Raw genomic sequence first — 16,996 nt, forward strand, 5'->3', positions numbered from 1 at the left:
AAATGTACATACCCAGGTGTGCAGAGTTATATTCTTTATATTCTGCAAATGATCTTATCTTCCCCTTTAGCTGACTCCTTAAGTTGGCAGAAAAGACTAAATGGGACCAATTCAAGATACCATAGACTTTTCCTGGTAAAAAATCTCTTACAGGTAATTTCTCAGTCTTGGGAGATTCTTCTCTAGAGCTCTCTTCTTTCCCTGGAGAGTGGCAAGTGGAAGGGAAAGCTGTGTATCCTTGAGGTGGATTGAAGGAGGAGCTTTGGGTCTTCATACCTCTGCTTGTTGCTCTTGGGTCTGCTGGCCTTTCAGGATGCATGCTGGCCCATGCTCCTGATGACCATGACCTTTGCTATTGCCCATGTCTCTGGGTTCTGTGTCCACTCCAGCACAACCTAAGGTCTCCCATTCACTAGCCCTCTTAATGCAGCTACATCCACACTTCCAGGTCTGGGGGTGCTCAGCTGCACCACCCTATTTATAACTGCAACCGCTTCCCTCCCACACACATAAACACACTACAATCCTTTATCCCCTTCACCCAGTTATGTTTCCTTCCAGCACTCTTCTCTTTTGTCATACCAAATAAAATTACTTTACTCATTTATTTTGTTGTTTGTGTTATTACTACCCCCACAACACCCCTCCTAGAACAGCAGTCCCCAAAACTTCTGATATCAGGAACCAGTTTCATAGAAGACAATTTTTCTACGGACAAGGGTGGGGCAAATGGTTTCAAGATGATTCAAGGCATTACATTTATTGTGCACTTTATTCCTATTATTATTACATCAGCTCTACCTCAGATCATCAGGCATTACATCCCAGAGGTTGGGGACCCCTGCCCTAGAATGTAAACTCCATGAGGGCAAGTGTCTTGACTTGTTTAGTGTACTCTGTCTCTCTAATGCTTAGAACAGTGCCTGGAATACAAAGGGGCTCCTTCAACAGCTTCAGTGTTGTCAAATGAATGAATAGTTAGCTGGCTACATGATGGGATTAGACTGCTGGCCTTAGGACTCAGACTTTCTATATTAGTTACACTTGGGCAGTGAGAGAGCACAATCTACCAGAGAAGTAAAAAACAGGGGCTACCCCATTCATACGGCCCAGAAATCAGATCCATTCAACTATTGCTACCAAAGGGAAGACATGGCCATGAAACACACACACCCAGCTAGGCTCTTAAGTCTCCATAGATGGTGAGAAACCGTTGCCACCCAAACCACTGTGACATGCTGCTCCGCCCTCCCCGTGTCAACAGCAGAGTCATGAAGGTTCTGAGAATCTATTGCACAGTTCCACTGGGGAAAGATTTGACGCTTCAGCAGCTAACTGCCTAGGGCAGAATCAGGAAGACCACACACATCAGAAGGGAGGTGGAGTTTACGGAAGAAATGGAGATAAAGGGGAAACCAAGGAGGCACAGCAAGCCAAATTATTTACTTCTGCTTGGTTTTTCTGAGACCTATTTAATACTAAGATCTTAATATCTGGAGACTCTTATAGACACCAGGCTAGAGAGCGCAGAGATTACTTTTCGGAGAAGTTATACACCTACATCCATGTCCATGAGCTCTTTAAGAAAGCTACTGGGCCTGGAGCAGAAAGGGACTTAAGAACAATGGATAACTATTGATTCTTATTGCAGCATATAAATTCCAAAGGATTTTGTGTAGGTGAACTATCTCCGAATATATCTGTAGCAGGATATATGCTGAAATATCAAGTACATACTGTATCCTCACTGCCTCCTTACTGAGGCATAATCAAATCATGAGCAGAAAACCAAAAGGCTGAATTTTGTCATGGCCACAACATAAAGTTGGTGGGAAGAAACCAGTTAATTTTGCTTCTGTATTTGGGGGCTCTAAGCTAGTTACTCTATTTCATAAATGGACCCATTTCCCCAATTCATTAGATACATCTCTGTGATATTTTAGGAAAATCTACAATGGAAGAACAAAAGGAAGATCAACTAGATTATGAGTAAGTAATCATAATTATACAAAGCCACATGCAAGGACCAAGGTATGAAGAAGGCCCGCTGTTGATGTCTTCCTTCATGTCCCAGTCTTCTCTCTCCATCTACTATCTAATCATCCCCCACTGCATTCCACCCCAAGCACTTTGTGCCCTCCTGAAGGGTAGCGTTTATAAATTTTCCCTTCTAAGCGATAGTTGTTGTAAAGTCCTTCCAAGGTAGGACTTCCTTTTCCAAAATCATCCCTCATTCTTACTCAAAAATCTCTCTGCCTCACTAACTTGCTTGTGGCTAATTATTTAAAAAGCAAACTACTTAATTGATACAAGAAAAAGAAAAGTTTACTGAGAGCTTCCCATGTGCCAGGTACCCTTTCTAGACCACTCTAGTGTTAACCTTTATTTTATTCAAATTTACTTCAAAAAGATGTTTGCATTCTTGAAAGCGTATGCATGGATCACATCTGTTAACTTAATGGAGTGATTGTCATGGTACATTTTCAAGCTTTGTAGCAGGCACTGGGGCAGAAGTTTTGAGATAAGGAGGAAGGGAAAGACTAAAGCCCTCCCTGCCAGTGGAAATCACTTATGCCTCTGCATGAGGCCGGGCCCAATCACTAGCAATGTGCCAGCCACCTGGATAAAAGTACTCAATAAAAGTGGATTGCATGAGCAGATTCTGTGAACAATTTGTCTGAGAAACCAGTGCAGAGGGCTGTTTAAGGAAGCAAGACTTCTCCTGGAACCAAAGTAGAGGTGCACGAGTATATCAAACACTTTGGCTGAGGAAGCCGAGAAAAACCTCCCTTGCTAACCGAGTTGAGACTTACTGAAACAAATTGTAGAGCATTATTAAGAAATGTAATTTCTTAAGAATGAAAATGGAAAACTATGTTCCCAGAAACAGCCAGGTTAATGAATTTAATGCCTTTTAGATATGCCCTTTAGTCCAAAGATTACTGACCTTAAAATAACTGGCCCTTGTTCATTTTGGGGACTGAGTCTATAGGTCAGAGAAAGTGGAAATCTTAAGATTGGCCGAGTCAAAGAAGAACATTAACAGTTTGAATATGGACCTTGAAAGGGATATGCAGAGAATAGATGAAGCAAATCAGGACCTTCTTGTCAAAATCCACAAGAAAGAAGATGAGATTCAGAGGTGAGTGTTGGGGTTCCATGTGGAAAGTACTCAGTCCAGAGGATGGGATGGGAAAAAAAGAGACAAAACTGAATTTTCCAGTTTGTTCTAGATATCTAAATCTTGTACGGCAAAGTTTCTCCTTCATTCTTGGGCATTTCTCTACAGCTCAAACCTGAACTACAGCAAGTTTCAAGGCGATTCCTAAAAAATTGGGTGATATTTACCTGAGTTGAAAGAACATTGAGGTATTTGACTTGGGAATTAGAGGAATCTTACTTTTCCTGCTTTGAAAGTGATTCTGAGTCTAAGAATCCAGGAAAGAAGGGCTTCCAACTTGAGATTCATATTTATGGTCACAGAGGTACCCTTGAAACTGATATACATGTTTTATCAGTCCTGAAACTGAGTTCCTCACTGTGTGCTTGTGTCATCCAGGTTGGAAAATGAGATCACTCAGACCAGAGACGCGGCAGAGGATGAGGAGTGGGAGAAGGAGAACAGCACCACGATGGAAAGGGAAAGAGCCTTGCAGGAGGTGGAAGAAGAAACTGCCAGACTGGTGAGCAAGAAACTGGGAAGTGCTATTCGACAGGTTATATTCATCATCCTGTCTCTCATCAACCGTCAGATAAGTTGCTATTGCTGTCGAGTTGCTCAATCACATTTGATTCTTTTTGACTCCATGAACTGCAGCACTCCAGGCTTCCCTGTCCTTCACTATCTCCAGGAGTTTGCTCAGACTCATGTCCATTGAGTTGGTGATTCCATGCAACCATCCCATCCTCTGTCGCCCCCTACTCCCCTTCCCCTTAATCTTTCCCAGCATCAACGCCTTTTCCAATGAGTCATCTCTTAACATCAGGGGGCCACAGTATTGGAGCTTCAGTTTTACCGTCAGTCCTTCCAAAGAATGAGACAGTCTCTCCTTTTTACATACACTGTGTAGTCAACTCAAAAGTTGTGGCAGGATGTGACCATGCTTGGAAAGGAATGTGTGGAGGTTAGGGTTTCTTAGGTAATATTTAGTACTGGAAAGCCCTGTGTGTGGGCATCTCTGTCCCTGGTAAGTTGGCACGTATGTATTGAGATCAAACCACAGATTCCTAACCTGACATGATACAGTAAGATAGAGTTCTTGCAGGAAAAATCACTGGAGTGAAATGGAGAACAATCAACTGGAAAAAAAAAGAAAAAAGATGATGATGTACACATGCCCACTTACACTCTGCTTCTTTCTCTCAACAGGAAAGGAAGAATGAGACCCTGGTCCACAGCATAGCAGAACTTGAAAGAAAGGTGGGATAGGGCTCTTGTGTTCCCCAGTGTTCCCGCTGCATGCGCAGTCATCAGAGAGGCAAGGGAACAAAAGTGATCATAGGGGATTCCACATGTCAGGCCAGCCTGTGCTGGGGTGGGAACTACTCTCCTGAGACTTAGCCCGATAACATAAATAAATTCCACAGATCTTCCCTACAAGTATCAGATGAAAGAAATGGGTGGGGTATTCAGGATATTCAGTGATACGATGGGTTCTTCATTGCGTTATAAGGAAAAGGATTCCAATAGACATTTTGGAAGTGATTGGCTGACAACTTTGTAGTGAGAATTAATTTTACTTTCAACAGAGACTTTTAAAAATATTTGATTCTTAAGGATTCCCTTTTCTTCATCTAGACATTCCCTTTATCTTAACTCCTGCTCAGAATACAGTGGGCTTCCTATGTTTATTGTGCTTTCTGACCCAGGTCTGCAGCCCTGAGTAACCCAGCATGGATTAGGAGTTTGGAAAAGTAACCCTGTCTTGAGCAGATCTATCTTTGATGACCAAGACTAGTGGGAAGAAATTGGAGGCAGAATAAATGTTCTCAAGGGTACCAAGTATCCACCAAAGGACCATCTCCTGACAGCTTTTATCAAGGCCAAATTACCAGCCCACACACATCAGAGAATATCTTTGTCTTTTTTTTTTTTTTGGATGTATTTTTTGCTTGTAATCGAATTTTTTTATTTGAAACTGTAGCTTACAAGGAAATCTCAAAAAGCAACAAAGTGTGAACAAGACAATCAAAAGGGAACCCCAGAAGAGTCAAAGGTAAATGGAAAAGCACTCTTGAATGGGTTTGGACTATGTGAACAGGAAACAAGCCTTCAAGTTGAAACAACTGTCAAAGTTGAGATAAATTCTTTGTAGTTTTACCCATGTCAGGCATAAGCCTGGGCCATAGAGTGCTGAATTTTCCTCTGCTCTTAGTCAGGAATTTTGCTCTGAAGCCATATATTTTGTTCTTTCTTCCATGAGGAAGAGCAGAACCACAAATACATATGTAACACTGGAGGCAGCTAAAGTCCCTAATTTAAATCCTGGCTCCAGTACTCAGTGTGGTATATGAAGGGCAATTTAATCAGTCCCTCCCAACCTCAGTTTGAAAATTGAGTGAAATTGTGTATACAAACTATTCTTTCCCTTTTATGGACTGCTAAAACCTGAAATCACATAATTTTAAAGTGACTATTTGAGTCTGGCTAAGGTATGTGTATGAATTCATAGAGACAGAGCTGCTGCCGCTGCTGCTGCTAAGTCACTTCAGTCATGTCCAACTCTGTGCGACCCCAGAGACGGCAGCCCACTAGGCTCCTCTGTCCCTGGGATTCTCCAGGCAAGAATACTGGAGTGGGTTGCCATTTCCTTCTCCAACGCATGAAAGTGAAAAGTGAAAGTGAAGTCATTCAGTTGTGCCCGACTCTTAGTGACCCCATGGACTGCAGCCCACCAGGCTCCTCCGTCCATGGGATTTTCCAGGCAAGGGTACTGGAGTGGGTTGCCATTGCCTTCTCCAAGAGACAGAGCTAGGATCTGTAAATCTACTGTATGCTGGGAAATTTACATATCCTGTCATGGGATCCAGTCTAGGAAAAGAATAGTGAGTTTTACCTGCTAAGTTAGGTGATTACATGCGTGCTAAGTTGCTTCAGTTGTGTCTGACTCTTTGCGACCGTATGGACAGCCACATAACTTCCTCACCCACACCAAAGTTCACAGTCTTGGCCCTTGTTGTAACCTCTGCATGGAACATATTTCCTCCAGATCTCCATTTGGCTAATATTTATCATTTAGACTTCAACTCAAGTATCATCAGAGAGGCCTTCACAAACCACCTATAATAGCTCTTACTCCATCACTCACTCTCAGCACACTGCTGTGCTTTTATTTCTTTCACAGCACTTATCATTATCAGGTTGACTTATTTGTTATGTCCCCCACCTAGAATGTCAACTCTGTGAGGCAGAGAGCCTATCAATCCTGCTCGTCACTGTATCCTCAGTACTCCCCTTGCCCTTTCCCTGTCATTCCAGTAGAGTGGCTGATATAAAATGGCTTTCATCAAATATTCAAGGAAGGAAAAGAGGAATACAGGGAGGAAGAAAGGAGTAATGAATATATAAATGCAAACGGAACAGTGACGTTTTCAAGAGTGATTTTTTCTAAGAGAAATAGCTAAGGAAGAAGGAAGCTAAGAGTTGAAGTTTAAGGGCGAAGGGAGCACTGATGAATGCTCAGTGGATTCACCAAGCAGCTGCACAGGATGGTTTGACTGCTCTCCAACAAAGAGATATCTGAAATGTGCCTGATGCACTTCAACCACCTGTGAGATAAACTTTGTGATAGCATTTCAGAATGAAATTCTGTTTTTGCCTTGCTGAGTTACCAGCCTCCTTTCCTGTCTATAGGTTAAGTTACAACAACTGGAAGCTTCCTGTGCGGACCAAGAGAAGGAGCTGGCCAAGGTAACCACAAATGTCAATGTTTCTTCTCCCAAAGGAAGGGAAATGTGATTCTTGGTCCAACAATCTAACACATTCTTCAGATGATTGAGTTATAATAATGTTCTACTTCTAAAACTACATGGGATCAGGAGGAGAAGAAGGAAAGGAGATGAATACAGTATTCTAGGTTACCTACTATTTAACAATTCTACAGGATACATTCCATAATGTCTATTTTCCACAAATTAGTATCTATTCTTCTCCCAACTGTCCCCAAATAATCCCCATGGGGCTATAAAGTATATCCTCAGAAAATGAGTTTATATGTACAAAAAACATATTTAGAAAAACTAGAAGCCTACATTTAGGGTCTTGTACACAGGAGGAAACAAGTATACTATTGTTCTTGTAGAAATTCCCTGAGAAAATTTAAGACTAATAAATTTTGCTTCCCAGGTAATAGAAGACTATGCATTCGTGGCCCAGCTCTGTGAAGATCAAGCTCTCTGCATAAAGGTACAGCCTCTCAGTAAATAGATAGCAAAGGGTTTGTTCAGGTACACAGTGAAATGCAAATAGGTTTTTCAGCAAAGACCATCTAGAATAATTTTAACTCTTCAAGGTGTCACTCCAAAGGGACTTTAAAGTCTTTGACACTCCACCACCAATATCATTCTTTTACTTCCTTGGTCTCCCAGCCCCTAGTGCCTTTAACTTAATGATGAGCACGTGTCCTATTTATAACCCCAATTATTCCCAGGGGCCTGTCTAATGGTGAAACGTAGTGAGAGATCAGTAATGGTGGAGTGAAGGCTAGGAAGGAGGAAAAGTGGCAGTGGGAACATCAAACATTTATGTTATAATGAAATAATGTGTGTTTATTATGATTAGGAAAAGCACAGGGCTTTAATTAGTAACTGTGCTTTCCTTTATTTCTCTTTGAAGAAGTACCAGGAAACTTTGAAGAAAATACAAGAAGAACTAGAAACTCGGTTCCTTGAGAGAGAAGTGTGAGCTTTGGCAAACAAAGGAACATCCTGGTTTTAGTGGTAACTCCATCTCAGCCTGGGTCAGAGCAAACATCTCTCTGACTAATTCCAATTTGGAATTGCATGAGCCCTGACACCACATATCTTTCCCCTCTATAGTGATCAGGTCAACTCCCCCTACACTACACCAACTTTATTTTTTTAAAGACAAGATAAATGAATTCATATACTGTTATTGTATAAATACACAATTTCTTTAAACAGCTCCATTTTCAAGTGTATACACAATATGATTATAATAAACCAAATTTAAAATGCAGGTCCTTTTCCCAGCTTTCTTAAAAGACTCTAGAAATGCATTTCCCTTCCTAACTTTATCATATTACCAATTATTTGGGTTTATATTAAGGCCAGGAACATGTGCCTTAAAAAGGACTAGTGGTCAGGCACCTTGATAAGCAGAGCATGCCTTATATTTCACAGAAAAGGCCTTATAATAATACCATCCTCACTTACTCCAAATACACAGAAATTAAACCATATGGGATAGGCATGACACTAACCTCCAGACACCTGCAAAGGCTATCATATTATGAAACTCAACTGTATACTATTATACTATATTAAACATAAATAAAAGAAAAGCCTCCCCCACCCAAAAAAAAAGATACCTTAAGTTTGTCAGAAGAGTTCAACTCTTTTGCGGTGGTTGTTTAGTCGCTAAGTTGTGTCCGACTCTTCTGAGATTCTATAGACTGTAGCCCTCCAGGTTCCTCTGTTCATGGGATTTCCCAGGCAAGAATACTGAAGTGGATTTCCATTTCCTCCTCCAGGGGATCTTCCCAGCCCAGGGATCAAACCTATGTCTCCTGCAATGGCAGGCAGATTCTTAACCACTGAGATACCTGGGAGACACTTAAATTCTTTAGTTTAAATCAAAAACTTCAATTTTTTTACCCTCTTTAGAAGTTAAATCTTAATTCAATCAAGAAGTATCTCTATTTATTAAATATTTTGGAATCTTAGGATGAAGAGAAAGAGACCCAAACTGCATAAAGCCTCTAAGTAAGCAGGCACACATGCTGGCCTGGTGTCCAAGGCACCGGGACCTGGAGGCTCTCACCCTTAAAGGACACCTTCAAGTCTCCCAAAATCCTTCCTGAGTACTAGGTATGGCTTGACTGCTAAGCTAAGTTTCTAAACCAAGACTATTCAACAAAAATTTATATGCTATCTGTTAAGTATCCACTAAGCCATTTACTGAATACTTGAAAAACAGGTATTATGGCTGAGGAAATTATTTTTTAATTAATTTAAATAGCTGCATGTAGCAAATGGCTACAATAGTGGACAACATAGCGTTAGAATATAAAACTATTTTAAAATAACCACCATATAGTATGAATCTCTGTGTGCAATTTATCCAATCTCTGTCTTGGTTCTTTTACCCCTAGGTCAAAAGTTATGTGCATGAACTCCACAAGCAAAGCGTATAACAGCCAAAATAACAAGGTAAGTACCCACTCCATCTTTAGCTGCTTCAGCATCATTGCTTTTCAAAGGAGTTTCCAAAATCACTATAAGCCACCAAACATCTAACAATCTTCCCAGGTGCATTTTCCAAGAACAGTACTAGATGTCATTTCAAAGCATTTCAACCTTAAACCAAGAGGACACTAGGAACAACTGTTTTCCCTCCTACAGCCATGCAAATGATGTGTTCTCAAGGAAACCAGTCCAAGAGCAGAGAGAGTTTAGAATGGAAGCAAGAAGGAACAGTAGCTGAGGGTGCACTCTATGGACAAAAGGCCAATATATATACCACTGCTCTGCACCAATCACAGCACTCTTTCCTGATGATCCCAGCATGGTCCTGAGTCTTTCACTGCACAGAATGCCAAGGGCATCTATCACCGTCCAGCCAGAGTTGGCCTGTGAGTGAAAACATAGGAAGCAATTGTTTCTTTATGACACAGCTTCCATGTTTGTAAGTCTTTAACATCATGATGTTACCAGCACATATGCAAAGGTCTGAAGGAAACTGATGTGGACATACAGCACCAGACCTCTGGGCCTGCTTGGTGTCTTATGGCAGCAAGTACATAGATAAATCTTACTGGACTTGAGTTGTAATTTATATTTCCTTTAGAACCAAGGCTGACATTAATCAGGAATTTTTTATTGTTGAGATATACAGTCTTTATAATCATAGAAAGGAGAAGTCATCTCTTCTTTAAAAGCACATATCAACAATTGACTATTATCCTTGAAGTCCTCCAGATGTTTGAATATTTATTAGACTGTATGACTGTAGTTCTCACTGTTCTGAACAGGTTATTCTGGTCCCAAGCTTATGTATTCCATTCAGCAAGCAAAACTCCTGAAATAAATGAAGTCCACCTCTCTAGAACCAAGCTTGGCATGCTCCCCAATGTGTCCCATCATCTAATCCCAGTGGCTCATTAAATTATTCCTTGTGGTCACCTATCAGAGAAACAACAGGGTGTATCCATCAAGATTATGAGAGTACCATGAGATGGTTCAATTACCTATGAGGTTTGAGCAATCCCTGTGGAGAGGCTACCTGAGCAGGTGACCAGCTAGCATGCCACTTCATCTCACTCAAGCTATAGAATCAAATTTGTAACCCAGAAAGCTACTTTCTAATTCCAGTTCTGCAAGCCTCATTTCCACAGTTTTAAAATGTGATCATAATTTCTCTTCCTTTTTATCTCACAAGGAAGTTAAAAGGAAAATAACTGAGAAAACATTTGGAAGAGAAATGTCATAGAAATCCAGAGTATATCCTCATCTTTACATTTTTATAGCTTTCAAGTTTTATCTCTAGAATATGTTTGTGTGGTTTGTATAGCCTACAAACTTCTCAAAAGGTCACTGGCTAATCCAAAGGTAGGGTATAGTTGAGAGAACCCAGAAAGTAGACTCAGAGGACCTGGGATCCAGGCCTGGTCCTGCCACTTACTAGCTGTATGACCTTCCCTTTCTATGTCTTCTTTCTTATCAGAATATTAAAAGGTGATGCAGTTACATATATATGTGTACGTGTATATATTTATATGGGTTTCCCAGGTGGCTCAGTGGTAAAGAATCCACCTGCCAATGCAGGAGACACGAATTCAATCCGTGGGTCAGGAAGATCCCCTGGAGGAGGAAATGGCAACCCACTCCTGTATCCTTGCCTGAAAAATCCCATGCACAGAGAGACTGGCAGGCTGCAGTCCATGGGGTCACAGAGAGTCAGACATGACTGAAGGACTGGGTGCATATACACACATCCATATATACACACATATATTTGGCTTTGAAAATTTCATCTCCTTATGCATATGAAAAAAATCTGTAAAACTTTATCTAAAATAACATTTAATTAACAGCTCAATGAATATTATTTGGCAGTGATAATAGCCTCCAGATATTGTTTATTTATCACTGTCCTTTCTTCTCCTAGGATAACTCTCTCCAAAAGAAGAAAGCAGGGTTCTGTAAAAGGTAAGTAAATATCGTTGAGTAAACTTCCCAGAAAACTAGGAGTTCTACTTAGCTACTCTGGCAAAGAGCAAAGTCTAGCCACACAACCACACACACACATACAGTCAAGTCAACAATGACTGCGTTTCTCAGTCAATGTTATGACTTCCTTCTCTGAAGGTGATTACCAATCTCAACTTTCCAGTGTTAGAAGCCAGTGGCCTAGCAGTAATTAGAAACAGGAATCTTATTACCTAGAAGAGATGCGGTAAGTCTCTTCTTACTCCTTTTCCCTTTAACACTTTCAACTAGTTTGATGTGTCTGGTTTTCCAGTAACATCAGTAGATTAGAAATGGGGAGATCCTTCTGTGGTTCATAAGCATGATGATTGGGTTTTTACACTATTGTGTGAGATATGCCTCCCTCAAACTTTGCTACATCAGCATACTACCTCTTAATGTGAAAAATAAAAATAGGGAGAGAATTTCTAAATGCAAGGATACCACTGCCTAACAACAGATAAAAGGGAGAGAAAATGATTGTGAAAAAGAGATAGCACCTAACAGTATCCAGCACACAATAGCTGCTCAAAAATCTTAATACAAATAAGAACTCAAAATTCAAACAACTGAGTCAATATTAGCCCTTAGGGAATCACCGTCATTGCAAAGTAAAATTAGTATTGAAGCCCTTTCATTTTTAAGAAAAGGTCAAATTATGTTCAATATGTTTAAGAAGGCATCAGTTCAGTTCAGTTCAGTCGCTCAGTCGTGTCTGACTCTTTGCAACCCCATGAATAACAGCACGCCAGGCCTCCCTGTCCATCACCAGCTCCCGGAGTTCACTCAGACTCATGTCCATCGAGTCAGTGATGCCATCCAGCCCTCTCATCCTCTGTCATCCCCTTCTCCTCCTGCCCCCAATCCCTCCCAGCATCAGAGTCTTTTCCAATGAGTCAACTCTTCTCATGAGGTGGCCAAAGTACTGGAGTCTCAGCTTTGGCATCATTCCTTCCAAAGAAATCCCAGGGCTGATCTCCTTCAGGATGGACTGGTTGGATCTCCTTGCAGTCCAAGGGACTCTCAAGAGTCTTCTCCAACACCACAGTTCAAAAGCATCAATTCTTCAGTGCTCAGCCTTCACAGTCCAACTCTCACATCCATACATGACCACATAGAGAAAGATAAATTTAAAGTGGTATGACATGTGATTTAGAAAGAGTCCCATCAAAATGGTTAACATAAAATTATTGGTGCTTAAAGTCCAGCTCCAATTGTCTGGAAAATTTGGTTAAGAGGGATACTCCTTCATACCAGATAAGTGAAGTATTACATACTCCAATATCCCTAAATGCATGTTCCCAGAACAACCAGAAGAATTTTCCCTATAACTCCTAGGCCACCTTCACCAATAATTCAGAAACCAGTGCCCAGCATGGAATTGCCCACGTGAACTCCTAGGATAAAAATTGTCTGCCTTAAAGAGAGTTAGTAGCCTAAAGAAAAGTTAGTAGCCTAAAGTCCAGCAAATCTACCTTATCACATCAAACTGCAAATGTCTTTCCTCTTGTCCTGATCCACATCCTTGGGACACTGGTATATGTGTGCTGATAAGAAAGCAAGTTTGTTCCTGAGATTGTCCCTAGGCATGTCCTTCCAGAGATGTCATCCCAGACCCTCCTCATGAATATGGTATCCAACATTGAGGAGAGTGGTGGGAAGAGGATGGTAAACAGCTTTTGATTCTCATTTTGACCAAGATCCTGTACTAGAATGGATCTTGTCACCAAGATTAACTCTACAGGAAAACTTCAGAAAACTGGAGGGGAAGGGCTGTTTTGACTGGTGAGTGGAGTTGAACAGTGAACTTGTCCTGGGGCAGAATGCAGCCTACCACACCTTGATGAGGGTAATATAGCAAAGGAAACGGGGGAGGCTTGCTCATGTCAATCATATTAAAACCACAAGTGCGAAACAATTAATCAGTTAAAAAAGAAATCAAGAGTACCATAGGAAATTTACAGCAATGTATTAGGAAATATTAAAGGTAACATGAATGAAAGAAGAAAATACTAAGATCATGGATAGCAGGCCTTAATATCATAAATATATCAATGGTCTCCAAATAATGAATAAAATCAGTTCAATTCCAATCAAACTCCCCAAAAGATTTTTCATGAAATTGAATAAAATGATAATAAAATATAGCATATACGGGAGAGTAAAGGGTCAAATAATGACCTGGGCAATTTTAAAGGAGAGTTAAGGAGTGAGAAACATGTCCTTTAAGATATCAAGACTTACTAGGAAGCTACAGTAATTATGATGGTGTGGTGTTATCACAGGAATAGAAAAGTCAACCAATGGAATAGAACAAAGAGCTCAGAAACAGTGTATGTACAGAAACTTGATATATGGCAGGGATTATATGTCAGAGGGGAAAGAAAGGATTGATTGTTCAATAAATATGGTGGGGAAAAAATGGTTATCTAAATGAGAAAAAATAAGATTGAATCACTACTATATAGTATAACAAAAATCAAGCCCAGATAATTAAAGATGTAAATATCAATTTTTAAAAGCTTATAAAACTCAGTATTAGTCATCTATTGCTACATAACAAATTGACCCCAAATTCAGTGACTGCAAACAGCAAACATTTTATCAACTCACATTTTCTGTGCGTCAGAAATCTGTGAGCTACTCAGCTGGGTGGTTCTAGTTCAGGGTCTGTTATGAGGATGCAGTTAAGACGTTGGCTGAAATTACAGTCATTAGAAGGCCTGGCTGAGGCCAGAGGATCTATTTCCAAAGGAGCTTACTCACACAGCTGGTTGTTGGCAGGAGGTCTCAGTTCCTCATATCAAGGACCTCTCCAGCAGGCTGCCTGTGTGCCTCACAAACTCACAGCTGGCTTCCTCATGAAAGTAAGGAGGAAGCTTCAGTGCTTTTAGTACATAGCCTAGGAAATCACATGCTGTCACTTCTGTGACATGCTGTTCTGTAGAAGCAAGTCATTCAAGTCTATTCCATACTCCAATGGAAAGGAAGCTCTCAAAAGGAGGAGTAACGGAGAATTTGTGGACATATTTTTAAACTACCATAAAGATTTAATAGAAAATAGTATCTTTTAGGCCTAGGGGTAGAGAATGACTTTTCAAACAAGATACAAAAAGCATTCATTCTAATTAAAGGAAAGGTTGATAAATTAGACTTTATTAAAAATAAATTTTGAAAAAAAAACTTTTGTTCTTAAAGCAGGTGAAAGTTATAAACTAGAGGGGAAATATTCAAAATATACACAATGGCAAATGACTGATACCAAGAATATACAAAGTTTTCCTACAAATTAATAAGAAAGGCCCAAACAGCATAAAAGATAAATAGGCAAGAGGAATCACATAAGACCAATAAACACATGGACAAATGTTCAGCTCCATCGTTCATCAGGGAAATGCAAGCTAAGACCATAGTGATATATTACTTTATACACATTTGATGGGCAAAAGCTTTAAAATCTGACAATACCAGATGTTGAAGAAGCTGTGGAGCTGTAGAAACACACCCTGCTAATAGAACATAAATTGGAGCAAAAACAATTTTCCAAAATAAAAACAAACAAAACAAGATACCTTTAAATAGTGCTAATGCTGAAAGATAATTAAACATGGTGATGAGAGACAGAGTAGCTGGCAGACCAGCAGAGGGGAAGAGGTTGCCTTTAAAAAGGGTTGTTAGGAATAGAGACATTTGAACATCAAAGAATCAGACATGCATTTAGGTATGACTGTTTTGTTCCAGGTTTTTTAACCTCTAGTTAACAATTTCTCGGCTTTCTCTTTCCAGGATTTTTCAATATTTCTTTTTCACCACCCTGTTTCTCATCAGACTGCTGGGCTACTTGTTGTTCCATATAAGCTTCATAAATCCAGATCTCTTTGTCAACATATTGCCCAAGATACTGAGTAGGAACGTCTTGTGGAAGCTAAGATGTTTCCTCTTTCCATCTCTCACACTTGAGACAGAGGACATGTTACCCCACTGATCCCCAAGAAATATCCTTGAGCAAAAGAAGACAAGTAGCACCTGAGCCATAGACTAGGAGACGCAGAACTTGTGGAGGGAAGAGGTTTTCTTCAGTTTTTCCCTTGAGGTTTGCCTACTTCACCACCATCCCACCTTGCACTGTCTTTCCAAGATTAACCTTGTCCAGTAAAGAGCTCTGTCAATGGATTTCTGTGGCTATGTGCATAAGCTAAATAGAACCAGAGAGTAAATAGAGTAGACAATTCTTAGAATAATATCATAGATGCTGAACAAAATTAGAGTTGATCACTTCTTCTGGTGAATCTTAAAAATTTAAGACACTGGATCCCTGCAAAGCAGAAGATTGTTCATTATTTATATTAGAACTTTTTGGTTAAAAATTGCCTTAGTTTAAGTTAATGTATAAATCGATAGCACACAAAAAAGTATTGCCTCATGGAACTAAAAATCTGGGACTCCAGGCATGGCTGGATCCAGAAATTGAAAGCAATGTCAGTGGAGCTTCACCTCTCTCTCTTCTCAGTGAATGGGCATTTTCCATTTAGCAAGAAGATGGTACCAACAGCCTAAGCCTCATATTATAAGAGTTGCATCCTTAGCAGAATGAAACCATCTTTTCTAATAGCTCCAGCTGAAAAGTTCAGATAAACTGACTTAGTTGAGATCAACTGTCTACCCCTGTCACACACTCAGTATAGCCAAATGGATGGGAATACTCCGATTAGTCAAGCACAAATCCATGAACCATATGTCCAACCTCTTGAAAGGAACAAGGTAGGCAAGGGGACAAGAAAGAGATAAGGAATCAGCCCCATGTAAGCTATATGGAATGTGCTTCCCAAAGGAAACGGGGCACTGAATTTCAGAGAAGGGGAAAAGGATACTGGAGGCAAAAGCAGACGTTGACTTAATCACTAGTTTTAGCCTTACACATAAACATACAACTCTGGCAATTAAACTCAAAGCTGTAGCTCACTTCCTGTGTCTTCCTAACAGTAAAAACTATAGCTTTTCAAGATCATAATTTGAGATAAGCTATTGCAAAGAGCTCAATATAAATATGTGAATACCCAGATCTCCAAAGCTGAAGCAAGGATGCTATAAAGTAAATAGCACGTGGCATATTAACTGCTTCACAAACTTGGGATAACCTAAATATGGTCAAGTCGTGTTCAGTAGCTTCAGTCATGTCTGACTCTTTGCAACCCTATGGACTGTAGCCCACCGGACTCCTCTGTCCATGGGATTTTTCCAGGCAAGAATACTGGAGTGGGTTGCCATTTCCTCCTCCAGGGGATCTTCCCAACACGGGAATCAAACTCGTGTCTCCTGCATTGCAGGCAGATTCTTTACCACGGAGCCAACATTCCCAATTAATTGTTGAACCATGTACATGCCTTTTTGACAGGATATACTTAAGCTTCCTCTTGAACTTCCCCACCCTCCTAAATGATCAGGAGCCTTGACAGCTCTGAAGTCCAAGAGCACAAAGGGGTCACTGACTTCCACACCAGCAGGGAATGAACTTTAACTCTTTGGTTCACCGTCATTGCTTCTTGAGGCCACACGATGTCACTGTTGG

General features: G+C 40.4%; 1 protein-coding gene and 1 non-coding gene across 2 annotated transcripts; both read left to right on the top strand.

The window, feature by feature from the left end:
• The first annotated feature begins 1,954 nt into the window (after positions 1-1,954).
• TMCO5A (transmembrane and coiled-coil domains 5A) lies at positions 1,955-15,412 on the top strand. The gene is made up of 11 exons (XM_055537320.1): positions 1,955-1,989; positions 2,993-3,142; positions 3,560-3,683; positions 4,370-4,420; positions 5,145-5,216; positions 6,854-6,910; positions 7,346-7,405; positions 7,835-7,899; positions 9,333-9,390; positions 11,348-11,388; positions 15,214-15,412. The coding sequence occupies exons 1-11, from the start codon at positions 1,955-1,957 to the stop codon at positions 15,410-15,412; spliced, it is 912 nt and encodes a 303-aa protein (XP_055393295.1).
• On the top strand, positions 11,729-11,833 carry LOC129622191 (small nucleolar RNA U13). Its single transcript, XR_008699867.1, has one exon. It is a non-coding gene; the product is annotated as a small nucleolar RNA U13 (small nucleolar RNA).
• Positions 15,413-16,996: the final 1,584 nt, after the last annotated feature.

The sequence above is a fragment of the Bubalus kerabau genome, chromosome 10 (genome assembly GCF_029407905.1).
Source record: "Bubalus kerabau isolate K-KA32 ecotype Philippines breed swamp buffalo chromosome 10, PCC_UOA_SB_1v2, whole genome shotgun sequence".
Taxonomy (NCBI): Eukaryota; Metazoa; Chordata; class Mammalia; order Artiodactyla; family Bovidae; genus Bubalus; species Bubalus kerabau.

Bases quoted from the DNA above. Each gene is read 5' to 3' on its own strand.
- TMCO5A (XM_055537320.1), top strand. From the start codon at position 1,955: ATGGAAGAACAAAAGGAAGATCAACTAGATTATGA. The intron at 3,684-4,369 runs GTGAGCAAGAAA...TTCTCTCAACAG, and splicing joins AAGAAGAAACTGCCAGACTG to GAAAGGAAGAATGAGACCCT. The intron at 11,389-15,213 runs GTAAGTAAATAT...TTCTCTTTCCAG, and splicing joins AAAGCAGGGTTCTGTAAAAG to GATTTTTCAATATTTCTTTT.